This window comes from Microtus ochrogaster, chromosome 19 (genome assembly GCF_000317375.1).
Source record: "Microtus ochrogaster isolate Prairie Vole_2 chromosome 19, MicOch1.0, whole genome shotgun sequence".
Taxonomy (NCBI): domain Eukaryota; kingdom Metazoa; phylum Chordata; class Mammalia; order Rodentia; family Cricetidae; genus Microtus; species Microtus ochrogaster.
In genome coordinates this window covers 22369769-22383416 of record NC_022021.1, presented here as the reverse complement: position 1 = coordinate 22383416, position 13648 = coordinate 22369769, and the positions used below count along the sequence as shown (strand labels likewise).

Genomic DNA, 13648 nt, shown 5'->3' with positions numbered 1-13648 from the left:
TAGGTGAGTACTCACGTGGAGATAGCAGGACAGCTGAAGAAAAACTTGCTTAAAAAATTCTGCCATTTACAGAGAAAGCCCATCAGTTAAAAGTCACCAGTACGACAAATCAGGAAGTAAATTCGAGTTGACTGGGTCTTAACTAGGAAGAACATTCTAAATGTTCATTTTATAATTTAAAGAATTCAGATGATCACCAGAAGTCTATGCAGTTCCTATGCTGACATTTAGCACACATTAGAACGTGGGTCCAGTGACTCACTGAGAGAAGCAGAAGGTGACAAGTACTTTGGTGTTCTGAAAAAAGGGCACAGATTTGGGAAAACAGAAACAAAACTAGGAAATTTTTTTCAATCAATGTGGGCCTAGGATTCTCTAAGGAAGTCACGAGGAAACTGAGGTGGGAACTATCGATAGGAATTAGGAAGAAAACCTGTGCAGAGAAGTACAGGAGAGGAAGAAGCACACTGCATTCCAAGATCTGAAGAGCCAATGCAGCTTACAAAAGATAGAAGCATGCTCCATGATAGAGGGTGCAAGGGAGATGCCTGGACCGCAGAGGGCCTGTGGTCCATGGTAAGATGTGTATCCAAATAGCAAGGAAAAATTATGGCAAGGTCTGCAAAGGAAATGACATGATTTTATATGCCTGTAAAATAATCTTATCTCTGTTCATACATTATAGAAAATGCATTAAAGGAAGAGAATAGAGGCTTGGAGACCAGTTTGGAAGCCATTGTGCAGCAAAAATTTGGTGATAGAATATTCCTGTGTTGGTGGGTTTTTTTTTTTTATTTTTTGAGACAGGGTTTCTCCGTAGCTTTTGGTTCCTGTCCTGGAACTAGCTCTTGTAGACCAGGCTGGCCTCGAACTCACAGAGATCCGCCTGCCTCTGCCTCCCGAGTGCTGGGATTAAAGGCATGCGCCACCACCGCCCAGCCTGTGTTGATGTTTTCTGCTATTTATTCAGGACAGCACTTCATAAATAAAGATAACTGCTGCCCAAAGTCCCATGTATCCCTGAACCAAACACTTTAAGTAATACTAGAGACTTAGATGGTGTGGCTGCTGTTCTGGTCATTTGGGCGATGGATATTCAGGAGAGTTTCTCCATTAGAAGAACCATTTTAAATATCCTAGCATCAGCCTGAGGGCTCAAGGGATTGGTTGAGTTAGTTATCAACCTATCAACCAAGAAGCTACTGAGTTTTCCTGATTTGGAATGAAATGTGAGCATTGACAAAGACCTTCTTACATTATTTCAACAGTACTTGAACTTCACTCCCAACCTCATTGACTGCCCAAACTTACACCATAGATGCCAAATATTTCTAACTAGAAAAAAAAATGTAGCAACTAAGAGCTGACTGTCAGTGACTTCTTACACATGAATGTGAAGGAAATCAATGAGTAATAGGAAAGTTATTCATCAAAATCCCATTTAATTTCTTTGTTTCCTTCCTCTTCATTGTTTTCACCTTTGACATGACAGTTTTCATGCTATTTCCATAACTCAAATTTCTTTGACTATTTATGTTTGAGTAATTAATTTCTTTGCTGTCTTCATTCACTGCCTTACTCCATACCTTCTACTTTCAGAGTCTCCATTTGTGTTGGATTTTTCTGCTGAACACTTGGGAAATAGTGCATTCTTCTATCCTATTACTAATTCCTCTGGTCCCTCTTCTCTTCAGAAAAACAAATGTCTCAGGCAGAACTAAACCAGGGCTCCAGGAAAGCACCAAGGTCAGCCTCTGGCTGAGACACTCCTCAACCTTGGTCACAAGGAGGAAGAGGAGTTTCTATCTTATCCTCATGGTTGTGATCAGCAAAAAGGCGCGTTCTTGGCAGTAGAGGAGCAAGATAGGGGATGGACAAAAGCTAAACAGAGAAAATAAGGAAGTCTACTGGGATCTGGTATTCCAGGTATTCTAACATCCTATGTTATATTGAAAATGAGTTTCTAAGTGTATGCCTATAAATGCATAGAAATTTTTGAGATTTTGCTTTTTATTTTACCTAAAGAGTTATTCTATTGGTACCTTTTCAAGCTCTTTATATCCAGTTATATTTATCAACAGTACTTTCTCAGGTTTAAAATTCACAAGTAAGCATCTATTTTTTTTTAAAAAAAAGAAATCATAGTGGAATAGCAGTCAACTCCAAAGAGGATGAAGTCCAGGATTTTACAGTAATGTAGATGGAACTGGACAATAATGGAGATGAGGAACACATACTAATCCCACTCTTGGTTAGAATTACCCAAGTTTGTCTCATAGAACTGGAGAGTACAGCAGTGATTCCATGAGACTGGGACCAACTCTTGGGCGAGAAGGATAGGAAAGATTAGTCAGTGAGAAAGAGACAGTTTGGAGCAAGTACTTCTGGTGGAGTGGTGCTCGGTAGGGTGACTGTAACAATTGGTAATGTGCTGCACACTTTAGAGGGCTAAGAGAAAGGATTTTAAATATTCCACCAAATGATAGCCATTTGTAGAGATAGATATGCTGATTTCAACAATGATATATATATATAATTTACATAAACATCCCAGGGTTTATAAATGTATATGAATTATGATATAAATATATATATACATATAAATGTATATGTATATAAATTAAAAATTATTATTGCTTATCTACCATGGTTTTTGAAATCTGTTAACTTTTTAACTGTTGTAATAGCTATTCTGACAATAAATGGAAATGCCCAACAAACACGTTTGCAACAGCAGCATGTATTATCTCATTGTGACTTCTGGTCACTGGAACTCCTCCAGTTTACCTCCAAGTTCAATCTCTCATTGTGTCATGTGTCTCAGCTCCATCTTAGACACTTCCCTCTTGAGGAGGGGCATACGTATAAGGTACATTTTATTACATATAATAGTACATCTGTAAGTCTGTAAAATGTTTTTGGAATGGTATCTCTTAAAACCTAGTCTAGCACCCTATACCTAGTGTCTGTTCAATGTCGCAGAGGTGTGTCTGTGATAATTTAGAGAGATACTTCAAAGAACAGGGAGGGCATTCTCATGTAATTTTTATTCTAACTTTAATAGCCAAGTCATTGTGGTTGCTATAAACTCCATTATGTCATGATTAAATAATGATCTAACTTCATATGGTAAATTCTTAAAATTACTGTTTTAATGCTTAGCTGTATTGTTCTCATATTAGCAAAGTATATTCTGGGACACATTTACCATTTCTTGTTTAAGAACAATCAAAAATCCAGTATATCTTCAACTTCAATTTCCCTACACTTTGAGTATAGAACATACCACTTCAGTGAAATTGGCATGCTATTCTTGCATAAATTACACAGGAACATTTATTGAGATAGAACAATTTATTCAGAAAAGAATTCAGACTCAAATCCTGTAATTGTCAGTGGTGGAATGCTTCATGGTCTTTGTCAGTGGGAATGGTGTGTAATGAGAGAATGGAGAACGGTACTGCTCCACACACAGCAACACAAGAGGTTCTCTTTGCTCACTAGCCCAGAAATAATTTAATTTAGGCTTTTGGAAAAGAAACTTAGTTCTACAACCACACATATTTTCATCTGTCTATAAAACTTTTCTAAATATTTTACATAATTTAAAATGAATAAAGAGTGAGATGAGTTTTAAAAGTCTTAATAAATATGTCCTAACAATCAAGTAGGAAGTGGAACACTTACAGTAAGAAAGAACTGGAAATACAGAATGCTTAGTATCATAGAGACCTAAGACTTCCAAACCACCTGTTTTGTAAATTCGGGAGACACTTTTATATGCTGACAATGCACTCCATGAATAATGTGGTTTCTTCTTGTGTGGATTGCCACTTCTGGAAATCAGTTAATCCAAAGAATAAGTTGGATAGCCTATCATCCCACTTACTAAAACTTTGTCAACACATAGCATCTAATTACAGCAATTTAAGATGCATGGAAAGACAGCGAGCAAATGTATTTTGTCATTGCCAATATAAAAATCAGCATGAGTACATAATTAGATATATTTTTAGCATTTCCAGATGTGAACAAATATGTGTACGTCTATTTTTGAGTCCCCAGCATTGTGTGTATAAGAAGCCAAAGCCTCCATGGGCAGCACGAGGTGGCTGCATGGCACACCTATCATTTCTGTTTTGATTGCATGTCCTGTTTTGAACCTGCAAACGTATGTAATACATACATGTGTGTCCTATTTTGACAGTATGTTTGAGTTCTTTCTGGCTCTTTTTCTAGCAGAGTTCAATCCACAGCTTTCTTCATTGGAGAATTTGTGACATAAAAGTGAGTTCATTTGTGTTACATGCTCTCTTAAATAACATAAACAGACCTACACATTGCTTGGCTAGGGCTGAAAATTAGAAAATCCCCAGAAACATATGAATTAATACTAGATGGCCTTTGATGAGTTAAAAACAATTTTTATACTTTAGTTTAATTTTGATGTCTTATAACTTTTATACAATATTTGAAGACATGTTTATTTATGAATTGCTGACTGTATATGTTCTGTAAGATTGTGTACTATTTGTGCTTTTTCATATGCATATTAGCAGAATAATAGGCTAAAATTCTAACAAAAGAAAGTTAAAATGGAATTTTAAATCTTTTTAAAGCAGTTGCTTTTACAATTCTATCATTGGCCACATTTTTTATGTCACTTATTCTTATTTAGGCTTCAAGTAAGACTGAGTTTCTAATGAAGAACCAAAATGGTGCTCTAGTAATAAGCACTGACACCTTGAAACCTAACTCATATGTTTCTCTGCTGAAGTACAATCATAGAATGAGATTTAAATCTTATATTTCTAGAATTTACTTTGTCTTTTATTCTTAACATTCCCCCAAATAACCTTTCTTCTTTAATAGATCTCATAGTAGGAAAGATGGCAAGAGTAATAATCCATCTCTTAACTTCATTTGTTTTTATTTTGACTTTTCTACTGAATTACTATAATTGAGCCTTCCTTAACACAAGTACCCCAAAAAGAAGAAAAAACTTTTATGTGTGACATTTAATCAGTTGATAAGCTAACAAGGCAGAACTTTTGTTATAAAATTTGGGGCCATTTTGACAGTCACTTGATCTATAGCAGATACTGATTCGAGAGAATGAACTGGACCTGTAGCTGCCAAATCATGCTGTTTTTCTCATATTAACTTCCCTGTTTGAAAAATACCACCAAAATTTAAGAGACATCAAAAACCAGAGCTGTGTTTTGTTTTGTTTTCTAGCTCAGAAGTTACTGTTTGCACTGCTTCTGTTGCTCTGTCCAGAAGCACGTGTCCCTAAATGTTGCCAAGTTTTTCCATGAGAGTTCCCACTTCTTACTACTTTCACAGACTAATGCTTCTTATGGAACTGATTTTATAAGATCCTTAGATGCTTAATGGTATTAATAAATAACCACTAGTTAAGGTATTGTAATCTTTATTTCTTTATTCTAATTGTTTTCATTTGTTTTGACTCAAAATTGCCATGATCAAATGCACTGAGACTCTTCTGACAAAGTCAAACCTTAATCATGGGACTCTTGCTTGGGGATCTCTTGTAGATATGACTAACCACTGAAGAATTTTGTTGCACATGACCTTTGGTGATGTGGAGGAGGTGATCATGTTATTTTTATTGGTGATGGTCAGTGGTGATGACAATCATTCACCTAACATCAATAGCAATAATCCAGCATCAATAGTCTATTAGGTGTTCACCATGTCTCCTTCCAAACTAATAGTTGGATATGTTGCTACAAACTGAATTATACCTTAGCACTTAGAAAATATAAACTATCTTTTTTGTATTATTTGGTAACACCACTTGTTCTTTCCTCGAATATCAGGGAGGTGAATTTTTATAAGCTTTGGAAATACATCATTCTTTCATGTCAATAGAGAAAATAAAAGCAATATATTTTTGTGAATGTTACAATTCTCCTATTTCCTACCCTAAAGTTGCTACATAATTCCATTCTCCAACTTCAGGTCAAAGGATGGCTTAGTCTTATGAGAAAGTACTTTTTATCATGCATTTTAACAAGGCATGAGTGCTTTCAAGAATGGACCTTCTTCATAGTGCATTCTGATGAAAGAGACGTTGATGTCACCCCTAACACAGAAGCCACAGTCATTCCCCCAAACATTCTCTACTTTCTTCTTTATTTGTCTCAACCACAACCATAAGGCATGGTAGGGCAAAGAGGAAAGTTTATATATAGGTGCTTAAGGGAAATGTTTAATAATAAATGGGAGAATTATTTAAATTTGGGAAGCTTTGTGTTTTACTTTATGCAAATACAAGAGACCAGTATTCTTAAGCACTTGTAACAATCTCCAGAAGTTTAATTAAGACATTTAGCCAAGCCAACCTCACAGTATTATAAAGGATATATTTTAGAAAAAAAAATTAAGCAGCCTTTTCCTGAGTTGGTAACATTGGAGACAAAGATTTAGTTAAAAATAACTAAATCTATAAATGTCTCTAAAATATACCCAAAGCAACAGGCCTTAGATATAAAAGTTGAAGAAAAAATGCTATATGCCAAATTACGTCAAGGTATACTCTCAACCCTCACCTCCAAAAAAGGACAATTATAAATCATGAAACTCAATTTGTATTTTTGCTTTAGAATTAACTAATTTCAATTCCAAGCATTCCATTATACTTAAAATATACTGTCTCGCCTCTTCATAAAAAGAATAATGCAAGTGATCTTTGAACCAGAAAGAAACTGCTTGCGCGCTCATTCCCGCCTCACCCCTCTGTGTGTGTGTGTGTGTGTGTGTGTGTGTGTGTGTGTGTGTGTGTGTGTGTAGCAGTCTTGTGTAGTTATTACTAGAAACATTTTGCTATTTAACGGGCTGATAAATGTTACATATCCCCTAAAAACAAGGCTGCCCTGCTCTGTGCTGGATGAAAGATAATGAAGTGCTTTATTTCATTCACAGACTATGCTAAGGAGGAAGAGTTGGAAAAGATCCAGTAAGGTAATTCTTAGCATGTGATCTTCAACTTTCCTTGTGGAGAAGACTATTAGCTGCTTCAAGTTCCTCTCATTTCCCCAGCTATCCCACAAAGTTTCATCACTGCCAGTTGCTCTTTTCCCTCCCATAAACTCTAAGCCAATCATGCGACACTTTCTAAGTCTCAGAAATCTCACGGGTGGCAGAGTGCTCCAAGCGTTGTTCAGCTTCTCTCTAGCTACTCCTCAGCCTCATTCTCTGCCTCAGTCCCCACTCTGCACCACAGGGTCTACAAAATCACTCTGCTCCAGGATGTAAGTGACGAGACCAGGGCTGGGACGGCTCCAACAGAAGTAGCCAGGAAACTTTCTGGTTTGTTCACAGAAAATTAAGTATTCTGCTTTCTAAACTCAAAAGTCCTTGTGTCATTGAAACTTGAGGACAGTTCTCCCTCAGTACCTTGTCTCACTTCTGGCGTGAGAGGCGTGGTGACTCTGGAAATGCCCTGAGCTTTCCATATACCACATATGCAAGACACATAGCAGTTTTGGTGATGTCAGTTCTTTGGCGATGGCATCACTCTTGAGCATAGATACCTATCAGGAAAATGAACTTTTTTATGACCATACTTTGAAAAAAATTAAACAGATTTCCTTCGTTAAAATGACATCTATTTAAATTTTTACTTAAAAGGTCAATATTCCTTTTAATAGTTCTGATTTTTTTAGACCCTGGAACACTGGCAATCTTTCTTCTTTCATTCTGATAACTCATGCTCTTGAGTTGTTATTCAACTTCATCATTTTCCTTTCCTTTTACTGGGAATTAAGAACATATGTATAATAAATATTTTTTATGTTCGCCGTGATGTCTCACGTTACTCTCCAGTTCTGTCTCTGCTGACAACCAAGAGTTAACTCACCCTAAGACCTCTCAAGAAGCACATGCTGGCAAAATAAAACTTTAAAGACTTAAAGAAATGGTTGAACTGTTTATTGCTGTATCTGTACTTTAGAATTAATATTATATGACATGTGTTGATTCTAAAATGTACATAAGACTTTCCCCATCCTGTGACTCTATGATGATATTTTTGTGTGAAAACCTACTAACCCATCATCTTCCAAATGAGTTTAACTAGAACTGGTATTACATAGTATTTGAGATTAATGAATATGAAGAGTGTTTTATTGAAATATGAAGAGAGAATAGAAGTATCATTTTTGGCTGTGTGTATTGAAAGGCACTTAATCCCTGAAATCCCAGCACTTAAAGGGCTGAGGGGAAAGAAATAAAAGCCAGGTCTGGTCTGAGAGAAGGAACCATTCTAACATACATTCAGATAGATAGATAGATAGATGGTAGACAGATTTTTATAGGACGTTTAATTTGTTTAATTAATCTTAGTGATAAAGTAAATATAAATCCACATAATTCCTTGAATCTATAAAAATATTTAAATGAATAACAAATATATTATTCCCATTATGTTTACATATAAAGTTCTTAATGTTTTATAGCTAACTATCAATTTAAACATTGAAAATTTGCCACCACAGATGAAAAATGCCTGTGTCTAATTCAGCACTCACTTGAGTAGTTGACAGATTATATTTAGTACAGGTGTTAATATTAGACTAAGGGAATTTTTAACTTGGTACATTTTCATAGAGATTCTAAATGCCGAGCGAGTTAAAATCAGCTCACTCATTTTGGTTTTTTTCTATGAGAATATGATGAACACTTGTTAATTCATTCAGATTTTTACTCTGCCTTAAAACACTTTCCATATTCACCAGAAAGTATTATAAAAGTACAGTGTTGTACTAAAAAATTCATGGGAAATTTCACATTTGTAATTATTACCTACTTTGCTGGTCTTCATGCGTCTCCCAAGTTGGCACTGTTTCTGAATCTTTTCCTCCAAGCAGCGGTGTTTAAGAGCTAAGGGATGGGCAAGCAGGCTCTGGGTGTTTAAGCTGTGTTCTTCTCCTTAAAATCTGGGCCTTAATAGGAGAAGTCTTCTCTTGAGTTTAGAAAGAATATGGTTGAATCATACTCAAATACAAGCACTGGTATTTTTAGTGGTTACCATGCTCATCATTGGCTTTTCCTATAGACAGAAACAATTTTCTCCTCTGGAGTTGTAGTTTGCAGGAATCAGATCATCTGTCATCTTCAGGGCAAGACTTCAATCTGAAGTTTGTCTTTGAACACCAACGATGACATGAGAGTCACTCCACTGGTGTTCCTTTTGTGACGTGAACATCTTGTACACAGCTCATAAAAGTTCCTGTTGTCTAAGTACCTGCTTGTCACTTCACTTTGGGCAATAAGGGTTTTATTCATATTTTGTTCATATTATTTGCCACACCTCTGTCAGAGACTCTCGTGGAAATATTTGTGGTACTTACATGCTGTGAAACAGTATATACTATTGAAATAATAGAACAGTGCTCCAGAAGACAGGGACCTCAAAATATTCAAGACAAGCCTCTTGATTATTGTAAGTCAATTGTTATCACATTATAAAAGTGGAGAAAATGCACCTCCAGGTATCTGTGAAAAGCAAGATGTCAAAGTAAGGACTAGATTTCAAGTACATGCAAATCAGCCAATAGTTAATTCCACAGCGTCTCTTCTGAGTGTGATAGCGTCCATGAATATCGTCAATATGATCTCTCACTAACTACACTTTCCATCACGTACACTTTAAACCCCTCTTACGCTTGTCTGTAATGAAAGAGCGTTGTTAGAGAAAAGCAGAGAATCAGCCTCTACCCAAACCAGACAGCTGGGTAACCATCCAGGTCAAAGCGTTCCCTTTATGTGACAAAATGCACCTCAGGAGGGAAAGTGCGACACTTTGGGTTATTTCAGCTCTTTGTTCTTTAGAAGAAGCCTATCATTGATAATTTATTTAAGGTTAAGTTATTCATCAAGAATAGTCCATGTGACCAAAAGAGAAGCTTTTATATATATTTGAATAAATTTTATGGGGTCAAAACAAAAATGGAAATGAAATAATTGTCTCTGTTGGCCGGCTGTGCATGCCTGTGTTTAACCCAGAGGAGAGTTTATCGGTGGTCACCATGAGTAATGATGAGTAAGTTACTGCTAAGAGGAGAGTTTATCTGTGGTCACGATGAGTAATGATAAGTAAGTTGCTGCTAAGCCTGGTGGTGGATGGGGCAGAATTATGGTTTCCAAGCAGATTGTGGTATACAGTGAGAACTTACCTTATAAAAAATAATAAACATATGTTTTCAATAAATTACTTCCATTATCTGAAGAATATTGCTACAGTATTTAGCTTTACTTAACCTTTAGCTGAAGTGCTACTGGCAGTTGATTACTTCTGAGTGTGAGTGGCTTTTCTTTGTAGGTGTACCTTCCGAGTCAAGTGGACCGCCAGCCCATGCACTAGGCCAACTCTAATTGGAGTCTGTGAGAAAGTAATTAAAAAAGACACAAAGTTGGAAGGGAGATGTGTTGGGGAAGTTCTGGGGGCAGTTAGCAACATAGGTAGTGACAGGTTGGTGAGGATTAAAATATATTGTATGCATGTGTGAAATTTTCAAAGAGCAAATCAAAATATTATTTTTAAAAAGAAAATGCTATTGTAATCATAGAGATATACTTGTCAAAATTCTAACTATAACAATTTTAGTTGTTTTCTTTAAAATTCTGTTCTTAGAATAATATAATGTAGATTATTTTGGTGGTATCTCATTACTAGATCTGTTATTTGGCAGCCTACATCTCTTTTAGTAATGCATCTTCTTACAAAGATTTTTATTATAATCACTTAGCATGATTTTAATGAAATACTTTACCCATTGGTTGAATGAAGCAATTTTAATAAGACTTCAGGCAAAGATATCATGAATTTATACTAGGGAATACTGAGCTCCATAAGACTGCAGGGCATAGTTAACCTGGTCCCTTGCATGACACATTAAAAATTCATCAGTGACTTGTAACTGCTTTAAGTAGGGGACAGAAACAGATGAACACAGATTTAAACATCACACATAGGCATGATGAAAAAGATATTAGTTAGTGATTATGGGGTCTTTTTACTAAGACATCATTTGCTGATAAACAGGTGATTATAAAGATGAGGAAAAGGTAGTAATGAATGGAGACTATTGGGAGGAGACTTTCTCAGCGGAGTGGTCATGGTGCTTCTACTTTAGCACACTATTTATAATTATATGTACATGTCTTTGAACATGGGAAACGCTTATGTGTTTTGAAGGAAACAAACTTTCATTTAAATTCCTTACTTGGGCTATATTATTATTAGCAACTCTTTTTAAAAAATACTATAAAATAATATCCTCTATCAGAATCAATTGTTCTGGGATTCTAAAATGTCAACAGTGAGCAAATGGTGACCAGAAATGAGGAGTTCTATTATTCAGCATGTATTTGGACCTCAGTTATTACATTTGTAACAAGTTCATATATTTTATAAACATTATATATTAGCATGATATTTGATTATCCCAAGAAGTATATGAAGTCATAGTTAGATCTTACATTGAAATGATTTTTCCTTGATGTTTTGACAATATTTCCCTGTAGACATAAAATTAGATTTTTGTACTTTAACTCATATAACAGAGATTTTCTATAACCATGACATTACACTTATTTGGCTGCTTTTGATGAACTTATAAATGTTGTGGATCTTTCTGGAGTGGATATGGTTGATCTGGTTTAAATTCAAAGGCTAAAATGTAACTCTAAGCACAAGATGGAATCCACTAAGCTTGTGTCCCACATCTAAGATGTTTATTGCATGATTGCCAGCTGACCTTTGTCCCTTTGATGTGTTAATAAAATGCCGACTAATTTCCTCCCTGAGCTAATTAGAATGGGGAACTAATGGATCAGACTTCAGGTTAGTGGAGCAGAAGGTCGACACGGAGATGTGTATGGACTCATGGTGGAAGAATAGATTATAGGTCAGTAGGTGGATGGTGGACGGATGGGTAGATAGATGGTAGATGAGAGATAGACAGACAGACAGATACATACATAGCGATAGATAGGTAGGTAGGCAGATAGATATACATAGATAGAGAGATGATAGATGATAGACATAAATAGATTATAGATAATTTATTCATTTTAATTACTTTAAATACTCAAATGAAAATAATTTATACTTTTACAAGGACTTTACTACAAAAATCCTGGTTGACATGATTATTCAAAGGCTTAGTCAATATTCGAAATCATTGTTTATTGCTGGGATGGAAGCATCCCATGATCCTGATTTTCATGAACAGTTATTATCTGACCAGGACTCTTTATGCAATGGATTTGCATAAGAGCTTATAAATATTTCTAATCTCTTAAATGTCTGAAATTGCACCAATGAAAAGAAATTTGTCATGTGCATATAAAAAATCATAACATCTAGAATGTTGACTTGATTCTGACATTTGAATTTTAGGGTGACATTTTTTTCTCTTGTGATTATTTTGATTCTTGAAGACTTCCTACATTACAATAATGGGAATTATGTTTCAAGATCTGCATACTGACCTAATTGTAAAGTATCACTTTAAATAAAATATTGAGAGTTAATCCTCATTCCAATTGATAACAAAATCTTAAAAGATTTTTATGATTTATTTTATGTACAGTTTTAAAATTATTTTCATAGTCAATAGTTTAGGTAAAACTGGACTTTTATTTTTATGAAGAAAAATTATCTTTGAGATTTTTGTTCTAAAAATATGATTGACTTGTAGTTAGACTTATAGTTTGATTTTTTTTCATCTTTGAAGATAAATTTACTTACAGTTCAAAAATATTTTTAAGGTAAAAATAGGCCTAAATAGTTCAAAACTTGGTAGTGTGATAGAAGTTTTATCTTTTAATTACTTTAAATACTCAATGTATTTAAAGCCTCAACAGAAGCAGTTCAGTCATTCATTATTCAGGATAATTTTGGCAATTGTCTTTTTATCAAGTTGATGTCTGTGTTTGTGCTCAATTCTTTTTAAATGTTGATTTATAATTTTAACACTGTCTTACTGCCGCTCCACCTCACTTTGAAGTCTCTTGTCTTATGGACACTGAAGTGTTACTTAATATGAACACAATGATTTGACTCAAGGCTCTTCTGGAATTCACGATTGGTTTGTGTTCCCCCAATTAAAATCAGTGCCTTTGTTTAGGGCTCATCATAATGCCAGAGCTTTGCTGCCGCTGCTATTGTAACTGTGGCAGTTGTTATACTTATTACTGTAGTTATTGTCTATTGTTGCATTTATTGTTTTAATTGTTGTTATTGGTGTTACTTTTATTGTTATTGATGTTGTGATGATAATTTTATTCTCTATTAATGTTGTTGCTATTGTTATTATTTTTTCTTATTGTTTTTGTTGTTATTGTTGTAACCAATAATAACTACTCTGGGTTGGTCTATTGTAAATTTCATATTAGTTCACAGCAATAAATAGACTATTCTACTTGAAATAAAGACCTTAATTTTACATAAGAATGTGGGTTGTAAAATAAACTAAAACTTGTAACTGATGAGTGATAAAAATAATGAATCATGGTCTAAGAAGTACAGCCTAGGGACTAGGGAGGGTCTAAGAAGTACAGCCTAGGGACTAGGGAGGGTCTAAAAAGTACAGCCTAGGGACTAGGGAGGGTCTAA

General features: G+C 35.0%; 1 protein-coding gene across 3 annotated transcripts in view; it reads left to right on the top strand.

Annotated features, from left to right (window-relative positions):
• The window catches only part of Mctp1 (multiple C2 and transmembrane domain containing 1), a 585759-nt gene that overhangs the window by 359578 nt on the left and 212533 nt on the right, over positions 1–13648 (top strand). Inside the window, exons 6-7 of one of the 3 annotated variants that reach the window (XM_026783758.1) lie at positions 4240–4287; positions 6949–6987. The exons of 1 other annotated variant lie outside the window; for it this stretch is intronic. In XM_026783758.1, coding sequence (XP_026639559.1) covers positions 4240–4287; positions 6949–6987 — 87 coding nt within the window. The remainder of the gene's footprint in view (positions 1–4239; positions 4288–6948; positions 6988–13648) is intronic. One more of the 3 variants, XM_026783759.1, reaches the window with a different exon arrangement.